Source organism: Gopherus flavomarginatus, chromosome 4, assembly GCF_025201925.1.
Source record: "Gopherus flavomarginatus isolate rGopFla2 chromosome 4, rGopFla2.mat.asm, whole genome shotgun sequence".
Lineage (NCBI taxonomy): Eukaryota > Metazoa > Chordata > Testudines > Testudinidae > Gopherus > Gopherus flavomarginatus.
The window spans coordinates 216798865-216826241 of record NC_066620.1 but is presented as its reverse complement, the minus strand read 5'-3'; the positions used below and the strand labels follow the sequence as shown (position 1 = coordinate 216826241).

General features: G+C 59.1%; 2 protein-coding genes across 14 annotated transcripts in view; both read right to left on the bottom strand.

Annotated features, from left to right (window-relative positions):
* The window catches only part of AGBL5 (AGBL carboxypeptidase 5), a 93755-nt gene that overhangs the window by 61193 nt on the left and 5185 nt on the right, over positions 1-27377 (bottom strand). For 3 of the 10 annotated variants that reach the window (XR_007773776.1, XM_050948740.1, XM_050948741.1), the window contains exon 1: positions 382-610. The exons of 1 other annotated variant lie outside the window; for it this stretch is intronic. The gene's annotated coding sequence lies outside the window, so the exon portion shown is untranslated. Of the gene's footprint in view, positions 1-53; positions 142-381; positions 619-27377 lie in introns of those variants that run through there. 6 more of the 10 variants (XM_050948731.1, XM_050948735.1, XM_050948736.1 and 3 more) reach the window with 6 other exon arrangements.
* Positions 7663-27377, bottom strand: part of TMEM214 (transmembrane protein 214) — a 44517-nt gene continuing 24802 nt past the window's right edge. For 2 of the 4 annotated variants that reach the window (XM_050948795.1, XM_050948798.1), the window contains 10 exons: positions 25440-25541; positions 24348-24489; positions 23042-23133; positions 21966-22014; positions 20302-20415; positions 19644-19761; positions 12034-12127; positions 11615-11783; positions 11007-11158; positions 7663-10047 (listed from right to left, as the gene is read on the bottom strand). In XM_050948795.1, coding sequence (XP_050804752.1) covers positions 9921-10047; positions 11007-11158; positions 11615-11783; positions 12034-12127; positions 19644-19761; positions 20302-20415; positions 21966-22014; positions 23042-23133; positions 24348-24489; positions 25440-25541 — 1159 coding nt within the window. In that variant the 3' untranslated portion in view covers positions 7663-9920. The other 2 variants (XM_050948796.1, XM_050948799.1) reach the window with 2 other exon arrangements.

The following is a 27377-nucleotide window of genomic DNA, read 5'->3' as shown; positions in this document are numbered from 1 at the left end:
CTAGGGTCCCAAGCTGAGCTGAAACAGAACATAGCTCTGGCTTCCAGCCAAACCTGTTCAAGACATGGCCGCCACTCCTGTCAAGTGGGGACTGAATGGAAGAGGAATCATAGAATATCAGGATTGGAAGGGACCTCAGCAGGTATCTAGTCCAACCCCCTGCGCAAAGCAGGACCAGTCCCCAAATGGCCTCCTCAAGGATTGAACTCACAACCCTGAGGTTTAGCAGGCCACTGTTCAAACCACTGAGCTAGCCCTCCTGCCCATCGAGTGACAGGCGGTGCCCCTGCAGTGTGCGGCTGTGTCCCAGCCCAGTGAGAAGCACAGAGACCCCCCCATCTCCCTGGGGCAGAGACTGAGCAGAGCCCCATGTTCGCAGACCCGGGGGCTCCATGGCCCTGCTCTGGGCCAGGACACATCAGCAAGCGGCCTGGGGTCCCGCAGCCCCGGATCCAGAGCCGCAGGGACACCGAGTTCAGCGGGGAGGCCGCGGCTGAGGGGGGAGCACAGAGCGCGTCACATGGTCACAGACATGACGGGGGGTGGGCAGGAGACCGGCAACTGGACACTGCGGGGAGGATGTGCCAAGCGCACGGGGGGGGGGGCTAGGCCAGAGGACATTGCGCAGGTGGGGCGCGCAGGGAGGGGGCGGGGCTGAGGGACAGATGCGCGGGGGGGGGCGCGCAGGGGGGGGGCGGGGCTGAGGGACAGATGCGCGGGGGGGGGCGCGCAGAACAGTGACGCCAGGGCGCAGGGGGCGGGCGGGGCTCAGGGGCAGATGCGTGGGGGGGAAGGGCAGTTACACCGAGCGCACGGGAAGGGGAGGGGCTGAGGGGCAGATGCGCGGGGGGGAAGGGCAGTTACACCGAGCGCACGGGAAGGGGAGGGGCTGAGGGGCAGATGCGCGGGGGGGGCGCGCAGAACAGTGACGCCGGGCGCGCAGGAGGGGGCGGGGCTGAGGACATTGCGCGGGGGGGGCGAGAAGGGCAGTTACGCCGAGCGCACGGGGGGGGGCGCGCGGGAGGGGGCGGGGCTGAGGGGCAGAGGCGCGGAGCAGGCGCGCGGGGAGGGGGCCGAGTCGGGGGCAGCTGGGCTCGCTCGCGGTACCAGGCCCCAGTGGGGGAGCCGCAGCCGGAGTCTCTCACCTCCACCCGCCCGGCCCCGACTGCCCGCTGCTCACCGCTCCGCGGGGCCGGGCCCGCTGGACACCAAACAACCGCCGGCCCGACAACAGCAACGCGCCCGCCCATTGGCCGGCTCCCTCCTCTCAGAGCAACGTGCTCGCCCATTGGCTGGCGAAACGGAGGGCGGAGCGAGCCACAAGGGGGCGGGGCTTCGCGGTACCTGGCGGTTTAATGTTTGGCTGCGGGGGGTGGAGCGAGCCCGGGGCGGAGCCGCGCGTGGCCCAGGCTCTGCCGGCCCCGGGGGGGCCTCGTGTCACTGGTGCCGCCCCGCCAACCCGGGGGGGGGGCAGTGACGTGAACGGCACCTGCGTCTGGTGCAGCCACTTCCCGCCCCCAGCTCCCAGCCCGGCCCCCCCCCCGCGAACAGCCACCCTGCGCACTACCCCCGGACCCCCCCCCCATACCCCCCTGCGCCCAGCCCGGCCCCCCCCGCGAACAGCCACCCTGCGCACTACCCCCGGCCCCCCCCAATGCCCCCAGCGCCCAGCCCGGCCCCCCCCGCGAACAGTCACATTGTGCACTACGCCCGGACCCCCCCAATACCCCCAGCACCCAGCCTGGCCCCCCCCCGCGAACAGCCACCCTGCGCACTACCCCCGGACCCCCCCCAATGCCCCCCTGCGCCCAGCCTGGCCCCCCCGCGAACAGCCACACTGCGCACTACCCCCGGACCCCCCCCAATGCCCCCAGCGCCCAGCCCGGCCCCCCCGCAAACAGCCACCCTGCGCACTACCCCCGGACCCCCCCAATGCCCCCCTGCGCCCAGCCCTGATCCCCCCCCGCGAACCGCCACCCTGCGCACTACCCCCGGACCCCCCCCAATGCCCCCCTGCGCCCAGCCCTGATCCCCCCCCGCGAACCGCCACCCTGCGCACTACCCCCGGACCCCCCCCAATGCCCCCCTGCGCCCAGCCCTGATCCCCCCCCGCGAACCGCCACCCTGCGCACTACCCCCGGACCCCCCCAATGCACCCAGCGCCCAGCCCCGACCCCCCCCGCGAACAGCCACCCTGCGCACTACCCCCGGACCCCCCCAATGCCCCCCGGCGCCCAGCCCGGCCCCCCCGCAAACAGCCACCCTGCGCACTACCCCCAGACCCCCCAATACCCCCAGCGCCCAGCCCGGACGCCCCCCCGCGAACCGCCACCCTGCGCACTACCCCCAGACCCCCCCCAATGCCCCCCAGCGCCCAGCCCGGCCCCCCCCCGCGAACAGTCACACTGTGCACTACCCCCGGACCCCCCCAATACCCCCAGCGCCCAGCCTGGCCCCCCCCCGCGAACTGCCACCCTGCGCACTACCCCCGGACCCCCCCAATGCCCCCAGCGCCCAGCCCCGACCCCCCCGCGAACAGCCACCCTGCGCACTACCCCCGGACCCCCCCAATGCCCCCCGGCGCCCAGCCCCGACCCCCCCGCGAACAGCCACCCTGCGCACTACCCCCGGACCCCCCCAATGCCCCCCGGCGCCCAGCCCGGCCCCCCCGCAAACAGCCACCCTGCGCACTACCCCCAGACCCCCCCGATACCCCCCTGCGCCCAGCCCGGCCCCCCCCCGCGAACAGCCACACTGCGCACTACCCCCCAGACCCCCCTGATTCCCCCCTGCGCCCAGCCCAGATCTGCCCCCACGAACCATCCCTCAGCGCCCAGCCCGGACACCCCCCACGAACCGCCACCTTGCACCCAGCCCGGACCCCCCCCCGCAAACCGTCCCTCAGCGCCCTGGCCGGACCCCTCCCCCGATAGCCCCCTGCGCCCAGCCCAGACCTGCCCCCTCAAACCGTCCCTCAGCGCCCAGCCCTGACCCCACCCCGCGAACCGTCCCTCAGCGCCCTGCCCAGACCCCTCCCCCGATACCCCCATGCCCCCAGCCCAGACCCCCCCAATACGCCCCTGCGCCCAACCCAGATCCTCCCCCCCAGCATCCGCCTGCACCCAGCCCAGACCCCCCCGATACTCCCCTGTAACCAGCCCGAACCGCCCCCGGCTCCTTCCAGCCCTGACTGCCCTGCCCGGACCCCCCTCTGCAAACCGCCCCCTGGCACCCCGCTCAGATCTCCCCTGCGAACCGCCCCCCAGCACCCTCCCTGGAACCCCCCCGGCACCCCACTGCGCCCAGCCCAGACTCCCCCTGCAACCCACTCCCCAGCACCCTGCTCTGACCCCCTTCATCCAGCCCAGACCCCCTCTGCGAACTGCCCCCGGCTCCTTCCAGCCCCCACCAGCATGCCTGGACCACCCCCAGCGCCCTGACCGGACCCCCCTGACACTCCCCTGCACCCTGCCCCCCAGCACCCCACCCGGAACCCCCTCAACACCCCCCTGCGCCCAGCCCAGACCCCCACTGCGAACCTCCCCCCAGCACCCTGCCCGGAACCCCCTGTGAACCACCCCCCAGCGCCCCGCCCGGAACCCCCCAACACCCTCCTGTGCCCAGCCCAGACCCCCCCTGCAAACCACCCCCCAGCGCCCTGCCATGACCCACCCCTGACACCCCCCAGCACCCAGCCCAGACCCCCCCTGCAAACCACCCCCCAGCGCCCTGCCCTGACCCACCCCTGACACCCCCCAGTGCCCAGCCCAGACCCCCCCTGCAAACCACCCCCCAGCGCCCTGCCCTGACCCACCCCTGACACCCCCCAGCGCCCAGCCCAGACCCTCCCAACACCCCCCTGCACCCTGCCCGGACCCCTCCTGCGAACTGTCCCCTGCCCTGACCCACCCCTGACACCCCTCTGCGCCCAGCCCAGACCCCCCCTGCAAACCACCCCCCAGCGCCCTGCCCTGACCCACCCCCTGATACCCCCCTGTGCCCAGCCTAGACCCCCCCTGCGAACCGCCTCCCGGCTCCTTCCAGCTCCCACTGCCCTGCTCGGACCCCCCATGTAAACTGCCCCCCATGGCCCTGCCCGGACCCCACCCCGACACCCCCATGCGTCCAGCCCGGACCCCCCCTCGAACCGCCCCCAGCGCCCAGCCCGGACCCACCCCTTGCCCAGCCCAGAGCTCCCCCAACGCCCCCTTCACCCCACCCCCCAGCACCCCACCCGGAGGCCCCCTGAGACCCCCCTGCGCCCAGCCCAGACCCCCGCCGCGAACCGCCCCCAGCGCCCCACACTGAGCCCCCCCCCCCACGAAGCGCCTCCCGGCTCCTTCCAGCTCCCACTGCCCTGCTCGGACCCCCCCTGTAAACCGCCCCCCATGGCCCTGCCCGGACCCCACCCCGACACCCCCATGCACCCCACCCGGACCCCCCCCCTGCGCCCAGCCCAGACCCCCCCCGTGAACCGTCCCCTCCAGGGCCCAGCCCGGACCCCCCCCAAAGACACCCCCTGTGCCCAGCCCAGACCCACCTCGCGAACCACCCCCCGCGCCCAGCCCGGACCCCCCCCCCGCGCCCAGCCCAGACCCCCCCTGATACCACCCTGCACCCCACCCCCCAGCGCACCGCCCGGACCCCCCCAACACCCCGTGCAAACCACCCCCCAGCGCCCTGCCCTGATCCACCCCGACATCCCTCTGCACCCAGCCCAGACCCCCTCCTGCGAACCACCCCCAGTTCCATGCTCTGACCCACACCCCTGACACCCCCCTGCGTCCAGCCCACACCCTCCCTGCAAACCGCCCCCAGCCCACACACCCCCTGCAAACCGCCCCCCACAGCCCTGCCCGGACCCCACCCCGACCCCCCCTGCAAACCGCACCCCAGCGCCCTGCCCAGACCGCCCCCCTCAAACCGCTCCCCGTCGCCCCTCCCAGATCCCACCCCGACACCCCCCGCATACTGCCCCCCAGCACCTCACCCACCACTGCCCTGCCCAGACCCCTCCCTTGACACCCCCCTGCAAACCGCCCCTGGCTCCTTCCAGCGCCCTGCCTAGACCCCCCCAAATCCCCCCTGCAAACCGCCACCAGCGCTGCCCCTCTGGGCCTGCCCCACACCGGGGACACTGGCTCCTGCTGCCCTTTGGGGGAGAGCCGTGGCCACCCCCAGCACCCCCTTACTCAGTCCATTGGCTTCCCCTGGCCTCGGCCCTGCTTGCCCCCTTGTTTCCGTCTCCAGCCAGCCGGCACAGGGCCTGGCCCCAGCGCTGTGGGAATAACCTGCCTCTCTCTGCACACCCCCAACCCCATTTCCTCTTCGCTTTCCCCACAACCCCACCAGGGCTGGAGGCATCGACTCTTCCCACCCTGCTCCAGCATTGGCTCAATGAGCCGCCCTTGAGGTGGGGGCTGGTTCCTCTGTACAGCTGGCACCGCACCCCTGGCCTCCATGGCTCACGCCGCCTTCCATCCCAACCCGGCCTGCACCGGAGATCCTGGCGCTTGGGGGAACAGGCCGGTCCCCGCGCAGGCACGACCCCTCCCGTCGGGGACCATGGCTGGAGAGCTGAGCTTGGGCCCCACCGCAGGCTGGGACCTAGCTGTGCCCTCGCTCTCCTTGGCTTTATGCCCAGCCCACGGACTGCCCGCCAGCCCTGGGACACACCGGCACTGCTCAGCCTAGGCGGGGGGAACGGGAGCCTGCCCTGCTCCCTGCGGATACACTCCAGCCAGGTACGACCCGGTAGGCTCAGCCAGAGTCCTGGTCAGGCCAATGGCCATTGCGGCATTTGAAGGCAGGGCACGACCAAGCCAAGACAGAGCCTACTTCTGCCTCCCCTTCCCTCCGGCTTTACTCACTCCCAGGACCCCTCCTCAAGGAGGCTGCAAGCTGAGGCTGGGCTGGCGTCGCCCCATGGGCCATGCAGCTCCCAGCCCAGCAGATCACAAATGGCACTGCTGGGACTGCCACAGGACCAGTAGTCATGGGGCTGCCAACAGTGTTGAAGACCAGCCCTCTGGAGAGTTCGGCAGTGGGACAGCGAGACTGAACAGGCGGGGAGGGCAGGTTACAAGTCCCCCAAGCCCAGGGGCAGTAGGAACCTTGGGAGACGACAAGCTCAGCCAGGGAATGTGGTACCCCAACCAGTAGGGAAGGGAGAGCGAGGGGGGCCACCCAGTGAAGCAGGGGTCAGCCAGGTGAGAGGGAACCAGGAGAGCAGAGGTAGCACTCACAGCAGGCCACCCCACCTGTGCTGGGTGGACAGGGCTCCTGGTCTGGAGGTAGCGCCAGGCAAATCTGTGCAGTGTTGAGATGGCAAATGAGGGTGCTGGAGAGAAAGGCGGGTGATAGATTTGGGGAGGGGGGGGAAATCAAGGGACAGATTTTCGGGGGGGTGGGGGTGGGCTGCAGGAGTGTAGCTTCAGGGCTGGCGGACAGTCAAGTGCCGGACCATCAGGCTCGGTAGCAGCTCAGTCATTCTCTGAGCCTAGGGGACAGAGGCCAAGAGGTTTCAGATTTCATATTGGTTATGGCCAGGAGGGATCATCTGATCATCTCACCTGACCTCCTGTAGATCAGAGGCCAGTGTGGAGCTGAGGACTTGGGCTGGACTAAAGCATTCCAGTCCTCAGCAGCGTGAGCCACACGCAGAGTCCAGGAAACCAAGGTGCCATCAGGGTGGGATGTGCCCAGATGATTCCAGCAGGTAACCTGTGCCCCCAACTGCCAAGGCAGGCAACCCCCTGGTCAGGTCCTTGCCAGTCTGCCCAGAGGGAAAATTCCTTCCCAACCCCAAATCTGGCCATCGGTTAGACCCTGAGCATGTGAGCAAAAACACCAGCTTGGCACCTCCTCAGAGGGTTCTTTGTACCATCCTGCCGGGGGGCCCAGCTCCAGCTGTGGCCAATCATAGATTAGGGTTGGAAGGGTCCTCAGGAGGACCAATCCCCAACTAACTCCCTGACACTTCCAAGGAAAGTGAAAAACAATCCAGCTGGCTAACTGGGCATTTCGGGGAGGGGATCCTGCCTGACCTCAGCACAGACCAGCTGAGGAATGAGATCTGATTATTGCTTTTGGCCCTAGATTTGAGGCAGGCGGACAGACGGGCTCAGGGTCAAGCTGCACAAAGGGTAAAAGTGCAGAACTGGTACCAGGAGAAACGTCACTGGGCAAAGCCAACAGCTTTTGTTGACAAGCTCCTAGGCCAGGGGGGCTGGAAGAAGGATGGGGCTGAGAGAGAGGTGGAGGACGCTGGCAGAGAAGTAAAGTGGTTTGCTAGAGGAAGCAGTGTAGCGCCGACCGCCTCCTGCTGAGCAGCGGTGGGTGGCAAATGCAGAGGAGAGGAAAGCTGGGGCTGCCAGAGAGCAGCAGAACCTATAGCACTAACCGCCAGCGACCACAGGTCCAGAGCAGCAAGAAAGCCAAGGCCAATTAAACTCTCCCTTTGAGCTTTGCCTTCTCCCCGCTTGGCACCACGGGTCTCTGCTCCGCAGGCCAGTGGAAGGAGCCCTTTTTGCAAAAGCTCCTGTGTGGCCAGGGGAGGGTAGGCCTGCCTCAATGATTACGGTCCCCACTGACCAGGTCCCACCACTGTTCCCCCTCCAAGACCCCCAAGGGCAGTTTTCTAAATGAAGGACAGTGCGGGGGTGCAGATCAAATCGTGTTTCCTTTATTTCATTCGAGAAGAGTCATGTACAATTTCAATTATTTGGGTCCTGCAACCTTTGGAATCCTGGAAGCGGATGAGACTCCAGGCCGGCAGGCGGCAGCAAGCAGGGCAAGCACAGGAGGGCACACCCCAGCCGCGAGCACCCCTCAAGGAGCCATATAAGCATGGAAAAGCGAGGCCCCTGCTACACCCGTCTCCCCAGGGAGTCCTCCCACTGGCACCCTGCATGCCCTGTCTCCAGCAACAGAGGGTTTGGGGTGTTGGAAAAACTCCCTAGCAGGCTGCAGAGTCCAAGGAGGCAGGGAAGGAGACAGGCTTTCCTAGGCTATCAGAGGACTGCACTGGGCTGGCTGATCCTTTGGGGGACAATATGGCTCAGCCTGGACAGTGGGCTCACCAAGCAGCTTCCACTTCTCCCCACCAAGGCTCAGCTCGGTTAATATGGCTTTTACAGACACGCCTGAGCAGCTCCCCACTCCGAGTCTTCTCCCATCTAGGCTGTGCTAGTGGATGGAGCCAGGCTGAGAGCACCTTGCCGCCATCTACCCTGCAGCAACAGCCTCCCCATCCCCAGCATCTAAGGGAGCAGCCAGGCCTCTGCTAGAGAGACTGCCAGGCAGGGGGCTCGCTGCTGCTTCTGGCCAGGATGGTGGCCATGATGGAGACTGGCCCAGTAGCACACAGGCTGGCTGAGACCCAACCAGCTCATTTCACAGAGGGCCCGGCCCTGGGCACACAGAACAGGAGGTTAAAGAGCAGGCTGCTCCCTTGAACCCGGAGCCAGTCTAGGACTGAGCATCTCCCAGCACCAGCCCACCTGGCCGCCAGCAAGGGCTGGGGGCAGGAGATCGCTGGGGGGAGCATGGAATGAGACGCGCTGCAGTCTGACACTATTACACTCCAGTTCCTGCAGCCTTATGCACTGCTCCTGCCTTTGCAAGCTGGGGTAGAGTTGCCTCGGGGGTTAGATCTTACCCTGCGCAAGACAGCAGCCTTCCCCTCATCCAGCTGAGTGAGGAGAGAACAGCTCCTCCTCCTGCCACAGGCTCTGGGCCTCCCCCCCAGCGCCAGGACAGCGCTGTGCCTGGCCCCCACCACACCTCCGGCCCGTTTTACACACTGACAAGAGGGGAAGCGGATACAGAGAGACAGGCTCCCCTACAGGAACAAGTGAAATGAAAGAAACGCTCCCCTCACCCCCTTCCTGAATTGGAGCCTGACCCTGTCCTAGTTCCTTCCCCCGGGCTTCAGGGCCTGGCTGCCAAAGCCAGATGTCACTGAGCCTGCCCTGCAGCCGGCCCTCGCTAAGGCATCCCACGGGAGCTGGGTTTGGCCCTTCTCTCCACTCCCCTGTTTGGGTAACTTGAGAGGTTCTATGGCAGTGAGCCACCCTCCCCCCAACAGGTGTGGCTTGGGGCACCAGGGCCCAGCATGCAGCACTCCCTCCTGATCCCAAGGGCCAAAGCAGAGTGATGCCTGCTGGGAGCTGTAGTCCCCAAGGCCCACACTGCCACATTCAGTGGAGAGGAGAGTGGCTCTGTTCTCTGTTTCAGCTCTTTGGAAAGCCACCAGCACATCCCCTCAGCTGTTAGTTTGGGGGGCGGCTGGGAACAACGGACACGTTGTCAATGCAGGTTCGCTCTGGCCGAGGGGGGCTCTGGACCGCTGCCCCATGGGCAGGGCAATGGATCAGAGCACAGTAGGTGTCCTGAGGCTGCGTGGCAAGATTCAGCAAACTAAGTGAAAGCAGTTGGGGCCGGGGGAGTCAATGGGGAAGAGAGCTTGTGGGCTGCTACACAGCACTCAACACCAGACACACGAGGGCTGAGGCGCTAGGCTAGCCTGGGCAGGCAGCCACTGCTGTCTATGTGGTGCAGTGGGCACACCTGAGCCGCCACCCTTCCAGGGGCTGCTCTTCCAGGTAACGTCACCATGAAGACCCTGCCAGGCCCAGGTGGAGAGGCACAGTCAGCAGCTCACTTGCCAGAGTTACGGGCCGGGGTGGGGCAGCTGGACATGAATAACCAAAACTAAAGCACAGGGTGCATAAAGCTTGGACATGTCGCCCCAGGGAAAAGCTCCCCAGCTACCCCCGCGTCTCAGCCTGTGCAGACACCTGCTGCTCCAACCCCTCAACGCAGCTACACTGAAAACGCACTGTCGGAACCGTCCTTCATCATGACACGAGGAGATTAATGACGTGAACGTCGTCCCCAGTGCTCCAGAGAGCCAGACTCTAGTGTCCAGAAATCATGGCCAGGGCCCAGTTCTTGATGGCTAGCGTTGTGTTCTGCAGGTATAGCCAGGAGGAATAGGTAAAGCTTGTCAGATGTTTTCTCATGCAATCCCACGACACTTCTCCACTAGAAGAGTAAGGAGAACAGGTTGTAGGCTAACCGCATACAGACACCTGCTAAGCAGACCAGCAGCAGCAAATGCAGCTCTTATACCCATGCAAGCCACTGAAGGGGACAACCGAAATCTACTGCAGGGAAAGTCCACTCAAGTTCGTGCATAGACACCCATGCACAACGTCAACAGGACTTCTCTGGCATTCCCTCAACCCCACCAGGCAAACGCCAGCACCTCTGCTCGCTAGTCTGTCCTGTCCACTCACTGAGGGCAGTAAGAAAATAAATAGCTCAGATCCTGGGGGATGAGCTCCAGCACAAAGCTCGAAAGAATCAAACACACAGAATCACCTGCCTTGCTACAGACAGCTGCAAGTTCCAGGGCATTTCACATCACACACAAACTCGTGTACCTGAGGCTGTGCACTCCTAGCCCACAGCAGCAGAGTCCATGACAAAGTAGCGTATGGGCTGGGCAGTATTTTAGCCAGAGGGGAAAACCCCAGGGGATTCTGGAGGAAGGACAGACAGGCTTGGGGCCAAGGCAGTGGACTGGGAGATCTTGGGTCACGCCTCATTTGTGTCACTGACTCCACATGTGACCTCAGGCATGTGCCTTAATCCAAGTCTCAGCTCCAGCTCTGAAAATGGTGATCACTAACACTGTTCTGACTGTAAATTCTTTGAGGCAGGGACTCTCTCTCACCACGTGCCCCTGCCAGCACAGGGGGGCTCCAGGCACTTCTGCAATACCCACTAATCACTCCTGTGGCTCTAGTTCTAACATCCCCTTTCTACAGAACTCGAACGTGGACCCAGGGAATTACTCATGAACGGCTCCTCTTCTTTCTAAGCAAGGGCAGACGGGCCTGACCCCCGGGACAGTGCAGCCTCCCCTTTCTGCCCAAAAGCTCACAAACAAGACGACAAGAACAAGAACAAAAGCTGATCAGGTGGCCAGCGCTTCTCACTTGCAAGCCTCCACACAGAGCTCCCATCCCCGCTCGAGGGCTGTGCCTACGGATTCCAGCGCCGGCAGCAGGCAGTTCTGCAGGAGGAAGAGGAAGAGCTCCTTGATGCATTCAGCAACATGCAGCACGAAGTCCGGAACCCGAGCCTGGAGCTGAGAGCGAAGGGGCAGAGAGAGCAATTTGCTTAGCAGGGGCAATGTGCTCGCATCAGACAAATTCCACGCTGGCTGCAGCCCATCAACACCCAGACTGCAAGGACTCTCTCCTGTCTGGGGAAAGAAACCTCTTAACTAAACCCCACCTCCTTAGATGGAACAGCTGCTACAGCAGCTTCCCAGACATAGGTGTAGCCTCGCCCCGCACTGGCACTCACACTGCTATGGGCCCAGCCTCCTGGCGCTAGTTCAGATCCCCACATCACGGCACAAGGGGTTCTCCCTAGCACACCCCGAAAGACTATCGCCAGGGACAGCTTGTTCAACAGCCCCCTCCTGTCACTTGTCTGTGACGAGTGTGACCTGGAGTCATTAAGCAGAACAGGCAGTGCTCTGCAGCAGGTTTCCACACCGGAGCTGGCGAGCGGGCAGCTAATGCAAGTTCTTCCTTACCCACTCGATGAACCAGGGCAGGTTGTCTTTGACCCAAGAGATCTGAGAGGAACATTTCCCAGAGACATAAACTGCAGTCTCATTGGTCTTTGTCCAAACCAGTTTCAGGTTTGGTCCCAACACCGTCAGCACTTGGGAATAGTAAACAGGGACGTTCCTCTCCAACCAGCTGGAAGAGAGAGCTAGCGTCAGTATCTGAACAGCGAAGGCAATTAGGGGAACGGAACTACAGTGAAAGCTGCCTTTAGAGACCAGGCAAACAGGGGAGCTGTAAGGCTGTATTAGGAACCTTGGGGACCATTCGCAAGTGGCTTTCCAAGACGGGGATTTCCTAATCGCTGTGATCTTCCATGCATTAGTAACCCCACATGCATTCATGCTCGTTTGGCTCCTTTGCTTAATTAAAAACTGCCACTGACCTGTATCCTTCCAGGGAGTAATGGGACACTTTGTTCCAGGCTTGCTGGGAGACCGACAGGATGCCCGAGGAGCGAAGGATGTGAGCAGAAGAAGCTGGAAAAGAACAAATGACTCTGGGAGAGGACTTCAGACAAGGTTGGCCTGATTTCCTAACCACAGCGCCCAGCAGCGGCAGTGCTCAAACACAGCATGCTCTGCAAGCTCTCCTCCCGGGCTGCAGTCCGTGCAGCTAGCAGGAAGTTCCGTTACCGCACGGTTAGAGTGGGGCAGGGGCCACTCTGTGGTGGGCAGGAAGTCCTAGGCACACAGGGAACCCAGCACGGAGAGCAGCCTCAGGGACAAATAGCTGCTAAGCAGGTACAGGTGGTTCTGGGAGAGACAACAGCGCCAATATTTAGCATGGTTTCACAAGGGCAGCGTGGAGCCAGCCTCACGGGGGAAGGAACAGAGGCTGCTGACGTTGCTTTATGATCTTGGCTCTGAGCCACGTGACTGTGCAGAGGCAACACACTTACATCTTACTGCTCAGGTAAGGAGGTGGTCTGGGAATGTTGCAACCTGAGGAGGTTGTGAAGGCTAGGACTATAACAGCGTTTAAAAGGGAACTGCATACATTCATGGTGGTGAAGTCCATCAATGGCTATTAGCCAGGATGGGTAAGGAATGGTGTCACTGGCCTCTCTTCGTCACAGGGTGGTGATTGATGGCAGGAGAGAGATCACTTGATCATTGCCTGTTAGGTTCACTCCCTCTGGGGCACCTGGCTCTGGCCACTGTCGGTAGACAGGATACTGGGCTGGATGGACCTTTGGTCTGACCCGGTACGGCCGTTCTTATGTTGCTGAACGTTTGGTGAGCAAGGCTGTGATTCTGTTACAGATTCCGTGACTTCCCGCAACCTCTGTCACTTGTGCAGGTGCAGTGGCCAGAGCAGCAGCCCCGGGGAGCGCCTGAGCATCAGTCCCTGGGTGTGGTCCTGGAGGCTGTCGGAAGAGCGATCTCCGGGGGCCTCAGAGCAGTAAGCCCCCGCCACTGGAGCAGGCCCCGCCCACCCCCCCAGAGCAGTAGGGCCCAGGAGCAGAGATTTAGTAATAGGTATTCATAGTAAAAATCATGGACAGGTCACGGGCCGTGAATTTTTATTTATTCCCCATGACCTGTCCATGACTTTTACTAAAACATAGCCTCACTGCTGAGTGAATGGTGAACAGAGCCATATGCCCCTCGTGGGTGCTTGTGCATCCCGGGTGGGACATGCTCACCCCTGCTGACTAGAGAAGGGATGAAAGCATCCACACAACACAGGCAACAAAAAAGACTGTTACTCACCTTTGTAACTGTTTTCTTCGAGATGTGTTGCTCATATCCATTCCAGTTAGGTGTGTGCGCGCCGCGTGCACGTTCGTTGGAAGATTTTCTACCCTAGCAACACCCGGTGGGTCAGCTGGGCGCCCCCTGGCGTGGCACCGCTATGGCACCGAATATATACCCCTGCCGACCCGTCCGCTCCTCAGTTCCTTCTTGCCGGCTACTCCGACAGTGGGGAAGGAGGGCGGGTGTGGAATGGATATGAGCAACACATCTCGAAGAACAACAGTTACAAAGGTGATTAACTGTCTTTTCTTCTTCGAGTGCTTGCTCATATCCATTCCAATTAGGTGAATCCCAAGCCTTACCTAGGCGGTGGGGTCAGAGTGAGAAACTGCAGAATGCAAAACTGCTAAGCCGAAGGGTGCATCGTCTCTGGATTGTTGCACCAGGGCATAATGGGAGGTAAAGGTGTGTACCGAAGACCATGTAGCTGCTCGACATATCTCCTGAATAGGCACTCGAGCTAAGAAGGCAGCCGACGAGGCCTGAGCCCTGGTCGAATGTGCAGTAATATGACCCGGAGAGGTATGAGCTAGCTCGTAGCAAGTGCGGATGCACGCAGTTACCCAGGACAAAATCCTCTGAGAAGAGACGGGCTGACCCTTCATCCGGTCCGCCACTGCAGCAAAGAATTGGGGCGTTTTGCGGAAGGGCCTCGTACGGTCAGTATAGAAGGAGAGCGCCCTACAGACGTCAAGCGAATGTAACCGCTGCTCCCTACGAGATGTATGAGGTTTGGGAAAGAAGACTGGTAGGAATATGTCCTGGCTGAGATGAAAAGCCGAGACTACTTTAAGGAGGAACGCCGGATGTGGGCGTAGCTGCACCTTGTCCTTGTGGAACACCGTGTATGGTGGGTCCACCATCAGAGCCGGAAGCTCAGAGACTCTCCTAGCCGATGTGATGGCCACAAGGAAGGCTGTTTTCCATGATAAATATAGGAGTGAGCAGGTTGCCAATGGCTCGAACGGGGGGAGCGTAAGTCTCGTCAGAACTAAATTGAGGTCCCAGGAAGGGGCGGGGCATCGTACTAAGGGGTATAGATGCTCCAGGCCTTTGAGGAACCTCGAGACCATAGGGTGGGAGAAGACAGAGTAAGTACCTTCTCCGGGGAAAGTCGAAATAGCCGCCAAGTGCACTCGCAGAGATGAGATAGCGAGGCCTTGTTGTTTTAGGTACCAGAGGTAGTCCAAAATAGTAGGGATAGGAACCTCCACAGGGGCAACATTCTGCGTGTGACACCAGCAAGAAAACTGTTTCCACTTGGCTAAGTAAGTAGACCGCGTAGAAGGTTTCCTGCTACCCAGGAGTATCCCTTGCACCGGGGCAGAGCAGCGTAATTCCGATTGGCTTAACCATGCAGGAGCCATGCTGTTAGATGGAGGGATTGTAGGTCTGGGTGGAGAAGCCTGCCGTGGTCCTGCGTTATCAGATCCTGATGAAGGGGTAGGGGGATTGGGTTGGCTATCGAGTGGTCCAGCAATGTGGTGTACCAGTGTTGTCGGGGCCATGCAGGGGCGATCAGGATCAGTCGAGCCCTGTCCCTGCGAAGCTTTACGAGAACCCTGTGCACCATCGGGAAGGGTGGAAAGGCGTAAAGCAGGTGGTTCACCCAAGAGATTAGGAAGGCGTCCGATATTGAGCCCAGGGCGAGACCCTGGAAGAAGCAAAACCTCTGACACTTCCTGTTGTTGCAGGAAGCGAATAGGTCTATGTGGGGACAGCCCCACTTCTGGAAGATGGAATGTACAATGTCCGGGCGGAGTGACCACTCGTGGGAGAGAAAGGATCTGCTGAGATGGTCTGCCAGAGTGTTCCGGACCCCTGGGAGGAAGGACGCTACAAGGTCTATAGAGTGGGCTATACAAAATTCCCACAGTTGAATCGCCTCCTGACAAAGGGGGGAGGATCGAGTCCCTCCCTGTTTGTTTATGCAGTGCATGCTATTGTGTTGTCCGTGAGTACTAGAACACAACGGCCTTGCAGATGATGTTGGAACGTCTGGCATGCGAGGCGAACTGCTCTCAGCTCGCGGATGTTTATGTGCAACGCTAGTTCTTGAGATGACCAGAGGCCTTGCGTGCGACGATGGCCTATGTGTGCCCCCCAGCCGAGAGACAACGCGTCCGTTGTTAGGGATACAGAGGGCTGTCTCAGTTGGAACGGCATCCCTGCACACACAAGGGAAGGTGTTAGCCACCAGTTGAGGGAGCCTAAGACACTCTGAGGAACGATGACGATCATGTCTATGGCGTCCCTGCCCAGGCGGTAAACTGAGGCGAGCCAGGTTTGAAGGGGACGCAGGCATAATTTGGTGTGCTTGGTTACAAAAGTGCACGCGGCCATGTGACCGAGAAGGCTGAGGCAGATGCGGGCCGAGGTCGGAGGAAAAGTTTGGAGACTTTCTATGACCGAAACTAGTGCCTGAAACTGGGGCAGTGGCAGGCAGGCTGTTGCGAGTGTGGAGTCTAGAATGGCCCCGATGAATTCTATTCTTTGAGTGGGCACTAGCGTAGACATCTCTAGATTGATCATCAGGCCCAACTGCTCGAATAGGTCCGTGATGATAGCAACTTGCCTGGTGACTTGAACCTCAGAGGTCCCACAAATAAGCCAGTTGTCTAGGTAAGGAAAGACGTGTATACACTGATGACAGAAGAAGGCGGCCACTACCGCCATGCACTTTGTAAACACGCGCGGGGCGGTAGAGAGGCCAAAAGGGAGGACCACAAATTGAAAATGTTGGTTGCGCACCATAAACCGTAGGTACCGTCTGTGCGGAGGGTAAATGGCGATGTGAAAGTATGCGTCCTTCATGTCGAGAGCAGCATACCAGTCTCCAGGATCCAAGGATGGGATGATGGTCCCCAGGGACACCATGCAGAACTTCAGCTTCTTCAGAAAGACGTTGAGACCGCGTAGGTCCAGGATGGGTCGGAGACCTCCTTTCGCCTTGAGAATTAGGAAATATCGGGAGTAAAATCCCTTGCCCCTGAACTCCTCCGGCACCTCCTCTATAGCTCCAATGGAGAGAAGCGTACGAACCCCTTGGCAGAGGAATTGCTCGTGAGAGGGGTCCCTGAAGAGGGACGAGGAGGGTGGGAGGGAAGGGGCGAAAGAAATTGGAGGTGGTATCCAAATTCCACCATGCGTAGGACCCAACGGTCTGAGGTTAATTGGGCCCATGCAGGGAGGAAGGAGGAAAGGCGGTTGGAGAACTGAAGAGGATCCTGGGAGAGGACTGGTGCTCTGCTCTCGGGTGCACCTTCAAAAGTTCGATTTTGGTCCCGCTGATGGTTTGGCAGGAGCGTTATTCTGGCCCCCTTGGGAACCCGATTGTCTCCTGCTGTTCCCGCGACCACGCCTCCTGCTAAAGTCTTGTCGTGGCCTGGGCGGGGGATAAGGGCGCTGAGGCTGGGTACGGAAGGACCGTCGTTGGGTTTGCGGAGTATGCATCCCAAGGAAACGCATGATGACTCGATTGTCTTTGAGACTCTGGAGTCTAGGGTCTGTTTTCTCAGAGAATAGGCCCTGTCCCTCAAACGGAAGGTCCTGAATAGTGTGTTGCAGTTCGGGGGATAGACCCGAGACCTGCAACCACGATATTCTCCGCATTGTAATGCCCGAGGCCACGGTTCTGGCCGCCGAATCAGCAGCATCGAGCGAGGCCCGCAGAGAAGTCCGTGCCACTTCCTTCCCCTCCTCCAGAAGGGTTTGGAATTCCGGGCAGGAGTCCTGTGGGACCAGTTCAGCGAACTTACCCACCGATTGCCAGATATTATAATTATACCTGCTGAGCAAGGCCTGTTGGTTGGCCACCTGCAGTTGGAGGCCTCTGGCGGAGTAAACTTTTCGCCCCAGTAGATCCATCCTTCTAGCCTCCCGCAATTTCGGGGCAGGGGCTTGCTGGCCATGGCGCGCTCTCTCATTCACAGATTGAACGACCAGAGAGCATGGAGGAGGATGGGTATATAAGTATTCGTACCCTTTAGAGGGTACCATGTATTTCCTTTCCATGCCTCTGGCTGCAGGAGGGATAGACGCCGGGGATTGCCAAATGGTGTCCACTGTGGCCTCCCGCCCCCCGGATGGAACGGATGAATGGCAGAGCCACGTGAGTTGGGGCATCTGCCGACAGTATGTCTATGACTGGGTCTTCCACCTCCGGGACCTACTCCACCTGAAGGTTGATGTTTCAGGCGACTCGCCGGAGAAGGTCCTGGTGGGCCTGATGTAGAAGTGCCGGCTACTGCCTCATCTGGCAAAGAGGAGGATGACAGACCCGGCACGGTTGGCTCATTTAGTGACTCCTGTTCCGGAGGAGCACCAGGGTCCGGGAACACCTGAGGATCCGGCGCAAGAGCCGAGTCGTCCGTACCCACTGGAGGAGGGCAGCTAACAGTGGCCTCTGGTGCCCGATGTTCAGACGGGGTGGAATGAGATGGAACCGTGGGTTCGTCTTGGGCCTGGTGATATGCCCAAGGCGTCCAGAAGGACCACTGAGGTGCGTGTTCCGTGCCCTGAGGCTCCTGGAGGACACGACTCTGCGTTTCTGAATCTCCATATGCGGCGCTATCAGCGTGCGAAGACTCAGATGGGTGCCGTGATGGCCATGGCGGAGCAGAGTGCACGTGAGGAGGAGCCCTGTGTGTAGGGTACCGTACGTCATGCCTCACAGGAGAGCGGTACCGGGAGTCGTACTGGTGCCGAGAGGTTGACCGGGACCTGAGACCGGCGCGGTGCCGGGAGGTCGACCGGGATCGTGAAGCTCTACGGTGGGAGTGACTGTGGTGCAAACGGTGCCGGGAGCTGGACCACCATCTGGAGTATCGGTCCGGAGAGCGGGATCTTGACCGGTACCGCGAGTACGACCGGTGCCGAGAAGGAGATCGGTACCGGGACTGCGAGCGGCAGCGAGATCGGGAGCGCTGGCGAGACCTTGATCTCGAGTGGTGCCTGCCTGCGGCGTCGATGGAAGGTGCCTGACCAGGGCCGGCTTCCCTGCTGACGCAATAACCCGCACCGGTGGTGCCGGGGGTTGGGGCAGGGTGGTCTCCGTTAGGGCAATGAGTTCCCTCGCCGTCGAAAAGGTCTCTGGCATGGTGGTGGGAACAATAAGCTCGACCTCAGCGTGTGCCGAGGAGCTGTCACGCACTGGACTCAACGGCTCTTGCCTGGCCGGAATCAACGATGCCGAGATTGCCGGTGCCGTGGCAGTTGTTGGTGCCGGGCAACTCGGTTTCGACTGCTGCTCAGACTGCGGTGTAGATATTGGAGCCGCAGGAGCTTTGACCTTTTTGGCACGCGGGGAGAGGGAGCGGTGCCGGGCTGGTTTCTGGGCCGGTGACGGCTGGTGCCGGGGCATCTTGGCGGTGCCGGCGCTCTCCGGTGCCGATGAGGCACTTCTCCCCAGCGCGGACTGTGCGACACTCGGTGCCGAAGACGGAGGAGTGAGGGCCGCCTCCATTAGGAGCTGCTTTAGACGAAAGTCCCGCTCCTTTTTTGTCTGCGGCTTGAAGGACTTGCAAATCTGGCACTTATCTGTGAGATGGGATTCCCCCAGGCACTTTAGGCAGGAGTCGTGGGGGTCTCCCGTGGGCATCGGCCAGCGGCAGGCCGAGCACGGTTTGAAGCCCGGTGAACCAGGCATGGGCCTGGGCACCAGGAGAGGGGAAGGGGCTAATCCTCAACCCTCTGAACTATATACACTAACTAGGTTTACAAAAGGTTATTAAAAGTGTTAACTACAACTATAAAACTATATACACAATAGTACTAGAACGAGTGAATAGCTAGGGAAGTGGAGATGAGCTAAGCCGCGCTCCACTGTTCCAACGACCGACACGGGCAGTAAGAAGGAACTGAGGAGCGGACGGGTCGGCAGGGGTATATATTCGGTGCCATAGCGGCGCCACGCCAGGGAGCGCCCAGCCGACCCACCGGGTGTTGCTAGGGTAGAAAATCTTCCGACAAACGTGCACACGGCGCACGCACACACCTAATTGGAATGGATATGAGCAAGCACTCGAAGAAGAACCCACAGATTCCCAGCAGGGAGCCACATGGCCCTGGAGGAAACAAGGTAGCTCATACTCTGGATGCAAAGGAAGAACTTGCTGGGGAAATCACGTACTCAAACAAATCAACCAAGCCGATGGACATTTACAAATTCACTCTCTCCTTGGAGGATCTGATCATGCCCCACTCTTAGCCGGGTTTCAGTGGGGGAAGGGCTTACCTTGAAAAGACCCCTGTGTCCTGATATCATGCACGAGGAAGCCAGCAGCAAACACCAGAACCACAAGCAGCAGTCGAACCCAGGGGAAGCCACGGCCTTTCATCTTCTGCAGCAGGTTCTTGGAAACAGAACAAAAAGTAACTGATGCTGCTAAACGCAGCTGGTTCCGAACTGCTTAACCACAGACTCCTACTCTGGAAAGTTGGGTCGTTCTTTTCACTTCCCCCTCCCATCTGTTGTGTTCTGTCCAGTCCTCCGGCTGCCGGGCGCACAGTGCCTGGACTTTTTGGAGCCCTATGCAGATGGTTCCCCACTCGCCACGCTTGCGGTTAGCCACATAGTCCCCTTCTCAGCATGTGGCCGCCTTGTTTCCCGTTGTTTTACACAAGGCACCAGGCTCCTCTTTGCAGCTGGAAGCAAGGAGAAAGAGCCAGCAGTGTCCTGCAGGCCCCTCTGAGCACTACTCTGAAACCAACTAACTCCTACTGACCCCAGAAGAGAAAGGCAGGAAAACAAAAACAGCCTGAGGACTCCCGGGCAGCGTCGGGGAAATCCCTCTCCTATCAATGCCAACCAGGCGCTGGGGATGTGGGGTTAGTTCCCAAGTCTCTTCTGGCCTCCCTGCCCCAAAACCACCCTGCATGGAAAAGCCACTCACTTTGCAGGTGGCATGGCAGGCTGCTAGATCCTGGAGGCTGTTTGGTCCTTTCACGGCAAGTTCTTCGTTAGTCACTTTGAACGAACGAACCGTTTCCTGGAGAGATTTTCGCACCTTGAAGAAAGGAAGGAGGACACGGAGTTCCACAGCACAGAGACGTAACAGAACACCCCGCTTGGGCAGAACCTCCAGGGGCCCAAAGCATGGCCTACAGGGCGGCCACACTGCCATCTCCGGTGCAGAGCGGCAGCCCACCCAGAGCCTGCTCCCATGCTGACCCCAGGCCAGTTAATCAAGCCTCACTCTCTATCACGCTTCTACCCCCCAGGCAGCCTAAAGCCACCCCCGCAAGGAGTGCCACTGACTCTGTGTGAGGGGGTCTGCACCACTGAGCGTGTTCAATCAGCATGGGGCAGTGACCACAGCTGCTCTGTGATCTGTCCCACTGTCAGCGCAGCGTCTCTGCCCAATATGGGCACTACACTGGCAGCAAAGTTTGGGCAGCTCAACTTGTATAAACCCCTGGATTTCAGCCAGAGGGGAGGCCAGTTAGGTCACAGGTAGTCCACTGCCCTCCCCCCAGGAGACCAGGGGGAGTGGTCTCGCCTCTGTTCTCCAGTCTAGCATTAAATGTTGAAATTCAATCTAATGTGAAGTCCAAGAGCTGCAATCCAAACGGCAGACATGGAAGGTGGGATGCACTGGAAAGCCCACAACAGGCATTCGCTATGGCCATGTAATTAGAAACTCCCTTCTGGCAGGCCTTGGAAAGAACGTGGGACCTGACTAAAGACACACATTGGCCTGGGCTGGGCTCCACACACTGGAGGGCAGCATGGGACAGCGGAGGGAGGGAAAGGAAACCAGACATTGAGACTGGCAGTAGCAGCAGCACAAAGGACACAGTACGAGGCAAGGTCTGAGACGCAGGCAGTGAAGGGCCGGGTTATACGGCACTTTGAAGGCGAGGAGAAGGTCTGAACCACCTCGGTCTATACTGGTATGTTAGAAGGCTCCCACCCCACAGTGACCAAGCACCTCCCCAGTGACAGGACCTGCAGACACAACAGCCCCCGTGAGGCGGTGAGATCGCATTAGCCCCACTGGGAAAGCGACCTCAAAGTAGGCGTGGCAGGATTCGATTTTTACAGGTAACCGTTGATTTCACTGTACACAAACTGCCGGGAAAACGCTTCCATCGACAAGTGAAATTTACAGATAAGCAAAGTAAGAAAAATACGGGCCGAGATCTCAGAGTTTCATTGAAAGGTATTTACTAGGTATATTTTCACATGCAATGCTGACAATGGGTTTTAATGGTTATTAAGATTTAACTTTTTGACTCTCGATATCACCTGCCATTAAAGAATTATTGTCTGACCTCCAGCATCTCCCACACGGATGAGCATTTAACAATAAAAACAATGCTTAAAACAAACATCGCTACCGTCCGTCGAAATGATAAAACAGCAGCGATTCTGCCCAGCTCGCTGCAAGGCAGAACCGAGACCCAGCAAGGTTAAGCAACTGCCCAGGTCACACAGGGCGTCAACGGCAGAGCTGGGGTTGAACCAGTTCACTGCCTTCTCCTTCCCTCCAGCACATCCCGCCCCATGGAAAGGGACGGTTTCCCCAACGTCCCTGCCCCCCAGCATATCACCTACTTTTCTGGAGGTGCTGTCCCAAGACTCCAACAGATGGTTCAGGAGCAAGCTGTGGAGCCAAAGGAAAGATGTCTCAGTCTCTCTGTGGAGGGTGGTGCCCGCGGGCTAGTGTCTGCGAGCAGGAAGATGTCCAGCCACAGAATGCAGTGATAAGGGACGTCTTGCCCCTCTCTTCCCACAGGTTGCTTTGGCCCCAGCTGTTCTTCCTCGCATGATCCCTCCCTAGCTCTCACCTAGAAGATGTCAGGGCTGAGCTGTATGTCCCAGCCTCCCAGGCAGGCAAGAGAGTATGTCCTAGTGAGCTCCATGGAGTTTCCAAGCCACCTAGATGTGCTTATGGAGGCCCAATACTGCAAAGAGTCACAAGTCACATGGAAGAGAAGGCCTGGACCACCCTGAAGGCAGCAGTACCTGACTCCGTGCCACTGCACCACCCTCACAGAGTTCATGCTCCAATGAGGAGTGAAGGGGCACGCCGCTGGGACTCAAAGGAACATCACCCCCAGCCCCACTAACACAGGTGGCCTCTGCCTGCAGAGAAGGGAAATCTCCCCAAATAACTTCAGGAAGCCCAGCTCTGGCCTTTGCTGAAGCTGTGCAGGACGCAGCCATGCAGGAAAAGCACGTTAGCCAGGCTGGCTGTGCCCCGAGCCCACAGCTCTGCTCAGATACCTCCTCTTGGTTTCAGGAATTTCTTCAGAATAGCTCAGCATCCCGGCTTGGCCCAGTGTGGTTCCAGGGGAATCTGACAATTGCCCCAACGCTCCAGCCCTAGGCTTGTACACAAGCAGACACACTGGGCTATCAGTTGAACTGCCACTCTCCAAATCATTTCTTGTTAAACTCATCAGGCTCGTTGTCAGTTCCTCCTGGGCTCACTGCCATCCCAGGGTGGGTACCTTCCTCTGCTCGCCACTCCCACCCCACCAGAACTTCAGCTGTGCTCACTGGGTAGCCCGTGTCCTCCAGAACAGACGCCGAGCCAAGCAAGAGGAAGTGGATCACCTGTCTCCTGCTGACTGTTTCTGCTCATTCGCATCGGCCCAAAACCCAGCCAGCCCTGTGCACACGCCTACCTGGACTGGGAGAGGTGTTTAGTATACAGCTGCCGCCAGACGCTGAAGCTCAGGGCATCCATGCTCAGGCACTCGCTCAGGCAGATCAGGAGCTGTGCAAGAGGAAAGCAGAAAGACTGGATGGCTGCTTGCTACAACTTCAATGTGTCTCCAGCCCTCCCTCGGGGAGGCACAGTTCAGTCACGCTACACTCCCAGCTCTGCAGCTCAGCTTGCCAGACCAAAAGCTGTGCATCTGCTTGCTGACTGAGTTTGAGACCCACGTACAAGTGACCTGATTTCCAGAAGGGCTGAGCAGCCACAGCTCTCACTGAAGCTCATAGCAGCTCTGAAAACCAGGCCCACTCGCCTCCCCACTAACGAGAGGGCGTTTCTGCTCGTGGCAGTATTTGGCTTCCCCAGCTGATAGAAGCAGCCCCGGTTCAGCGCGCCATCTTGGGCCAGCCAGCACCACTATGCAGTTCAGGTTATTTCTCAACCCTTTTCTCTAGTCTAGTTCTCCCATCTCTCTAGCTACCTACTTCCAACGTACTAATCACCGTGGTGTCTAGGCACTGGACCCCTCACACCTGTACTTCCCTCAAAGCACAGAAAACGGGGCTCGGGCTTTTTTTGCTTTGTTGCAATGGATAAAGAAGCCCTGAAAGGTGTTGTGTTAAAAAATCCCTTTTTCTGCCCAGTCTTTCCTTAGTGAGACCTTCACAAACGAGTCAGATCATCCTCACTTCGCTGGGGGGCTGCAGTGTGAGCCGGAGCTTTCTCAGCCCTTATCCGATGGGCTGAGGGGGAGGGGTCTCTGCACCAAGAGCTTTTCTCCCAGCTGCTGGGAATGAATAGGTGTTAAAAAACCAACGTAGAGCGCCCGGAGAATGCTCATCGCAATCCGGTTTCCTTTGCCAGGTCTCTGCTATCTGTCCTAGCAGATCTCCAGTCATCCCTACGTGTCTTCCAGGAGCGACACAGTGGACAAGACTTGAAAGTTTAACGTAAGAGCTAAGCAGAAGGCCAGCGTTCTTCACAAGCCCGTCAGACCTCCTTTATCCACCCTAAGGCAGCAAGAGAGGCACAAGTCCATCCCCAACCCCCTTGTTAAGGCAGCTCTCTGGACTGGCTGGAACTGGGCTCGAAGAACTCACCCACGGGGCATCCTGGCCCAAGGCGTGCAGACCTGGCCTCACTTGGCTCCCGAACAGTGCTAACTCTGCACAGAAATCTCACGCTCAGTCAAGGCGCCCTCGCAGGCCCAGCCCAGCAGTGCCAAAAACAAAGACGAGCCCAACCTCTCTGCCGACTCTCCAAGCGCTCACCTCATTTCTCATGTCGGCAGGACAGTTTGGAGTGGCTCTGGACAGGAAGGAGGGGAAGTAGGTGTGCAGCGTGGTCTCACGTTTAGCGCCAAACGCTAGCACTTTCAGCCTGGGGTACAACTGGCGTAACTGCTCCTGCAGGCTGAAGGACAGATCACATGAACACTTCTGCATTCGTTCCAGCCCTGCGTGCTCGGCCTCACTGAGGCAGGGCCAGCTGCTTAGGGGAACACTGAACACATGGCAAGGCGGGGCATGCGAGCCTGGGAGCCAGAACAGGAGCTAGGAGATGGCTCTCCAGTGGGGCTGCTGGTGAAGCACGATTGTTCTCTCCTCCCAGTCAGACAGCACCCAGGATGCCCCGAGCGTTACAATCCCAGCCAGTGCGAATGTCGGCGCTCGTATCCTGCTCAGGACCACGAGGAGGGAATGGAGGGGTGGCAAGCAGCCGCAGTTTCAAGAACATAACATTAGGACAGGCTCCCCTTTGCCAGTGTATCTCCTCTTCCAATCCCCTTGCCCTTCCCCCGTCATTCTCCTGCTTTTCAGTTCCAGCCTCCTCAATCTGCTCAGCCTTCACAGGCACACCCTTCCTCCCAAGGCTCTCTAGACTCGGGCCCTCACACACTCCCCCGACCCCCGAGGAACAGCAATTGTGCATCCAGCTGCTGTGCCATGGCTTTCCCTTGGACAGGTGCAATGGGAGCTATAAACTGCTTCCAGCATGACACACACTGCCCAGCTCCCTGTCTGAAGAACGATCTGCTCTTCAGACTGCCCGTGAACCAGGCCCCCTTTCATTCATTCACAGCATATCTACCACAACACGTGCAAGCCTCATTAGTTACCAGAAAGAGCTCCGTTATCGAACCAACAGAAGTCAAGTAAATGAAGATGGCAGCAGTCGCTCTCCTGAGCCCACGCCAGGTCCCCAGCTAGCGCCGCCTGCCTGGCAGGACATCTCACATGCTGCGGGCACCTGCCCAGCCCAGCTGCTTTTCTCACTACCCATTTCTTCACTTGCTTGAAATAAAGCCCCAAGGGCTGCAAGTCACCTTTCCTGTATCAAGACCGGGGGCAAGTCAGCCATACCTGGGTGATAAGGAGTTGTTGGGCATAAAGGCAAAGTCCAAGAGTGGGAAAAAGTCCTTTGGTCCAATCATGCCAAACCCTTTGGTCAGGTTTGCGTGTGTCCTGCAATGGAAAAATGTCAGGACAGAGGTTACAGGAGTCATGTCACTGCAGGCAGGCAGCCAGATGGGAACCCCTTGGTGAGCTGTTTCCAAGGACTGTGCATGCTTCCCCCCCACCCCCTCCCATCAAGAGCACCTGAGCTCCAGGATTAGACACGAGATTAAATCCAAGATGCCTAATTTCAAAGTGGGAACATCAAACAAATCTGCCTGTAAAGAATCTCCTTTTGGACCCTCAGCAGTGCAAGGCTGCCTTGCTGTTGCAAACGGGAAAAATTCTGCTAACACTCTTACAAGGGATTGCTTCCGAAACAACAGCAGCTAGTACAAACATTCACCACATTTCAGGCCTCAAACTCAGGGAAGATGCCAGTTCATTCGGAGAACACAGCTGCGGTGGGAGCACAGCGCATGGGTTTCAGAATCACCCCACATCTATTTCAGGCCCAGTTTCGCTGTGATGCATCACTGGCTGCTGAACAGGTGGAGAGCTGTCTTGTATATTCTGCAGCATTTTGTTCTAAGCAAAGAACCAAGCCCCTTGCCAGCTGCTCTACAGGCCAAACTCTGAAGCAGCATTAAAGGCTGCACCTTACAACACCCCATGCATCTAGAGACTACAACCCTGAGGCCATGAGCTAAGGATAACTGAGCCCAGCCCAGGAACTCCCTCAGGGTTGCGCTGATGCTGTACTTTTCACTCCCACTCTCCCAGCAGGTCTTCTTGTGCAATACACACTGCCTTTTGTTCTACGCACTCAGCATCATACCAGACTGGCCTTTGACGAACTTCTCTCCCCCTCACCCCTTTTCTTCTTTACAGGCAACACGCAAAGGAAACAATGGGCTTCTGCACTTGTTTGCTTCTTTATAATGAAGGGCTGGAATGGGGAGGCAAGAAAGGTGTTTGTGCTTGTTTCTAACGTTAGGAACATACGCCTTATCTACTCTTCCTGGGATACTATGGACAACTAGCTACCTAGCAGGACAGTGGCAATGGAGATAGCATACAGTGAAACCTGCCAGAAGGGCTGGACTCTTTACTCAGGTTTCCAAAGGCCGAAGAATCTGGAGAAACACCACCCAAGATCTGGCTCACACATGACAGATCTGTAAAAAACGACAAAGAGTCCTGCAGCACCTTGCAGACTAACAGGCATACTGGAGCATGGGCTTTCATGGGTGAATATCCACTTTGTCAGATGCATGACACGTGTGACATTCCCAAGGGAAAAGACAAATGGGGAAAAACCCTTATTTTAAGTAAAATCTTTTCAGGAATTCTCTTGTGTTGCTCTATAGTGGCTAAAGAACACGTCCCCTTTATCCTTCACAGATCACCTTCAAATGGCTTTTCTAGAGCCCGTGCCCTAATGCAGGGAATGGAGAAAGGACATCTTGGGGACCACATGTCGTCTGCCCTCCAAACTTCTACGCTACAGGTGAAAACGGCTATTGCGTGGCTGTGTGCACAGCAATCAGCCCACGCTCACAGTCCTCATTTCCACCAGTCTGTGGGAACGAGAGACAGAAGAAGACACCAGAAAACCGGATCCTGTGTCTGAAGGAGGGGAAAGGATAATTAAAGAGCCAGAGGCATTCATGAGAGCAGCCTTCCCCCAGCTGCAGTCTAGATTCAGCCTATTCATTGTGGAGCCCGTCCCTGAAAAAGTCCCTTCACCCCCTTCATAAAGCAAAGAAACGTTCCTGTCTCCTGGGTGCACTTCCCCTCTTCTCCTTCTGTGCCCAGCATTTAGCCCCCGGCGTTCTCTCGGGAATGGACAGTGCACAGCCTGTGAATAACAACCCCGCCACGTTCCACTAATGCGCCACTGCA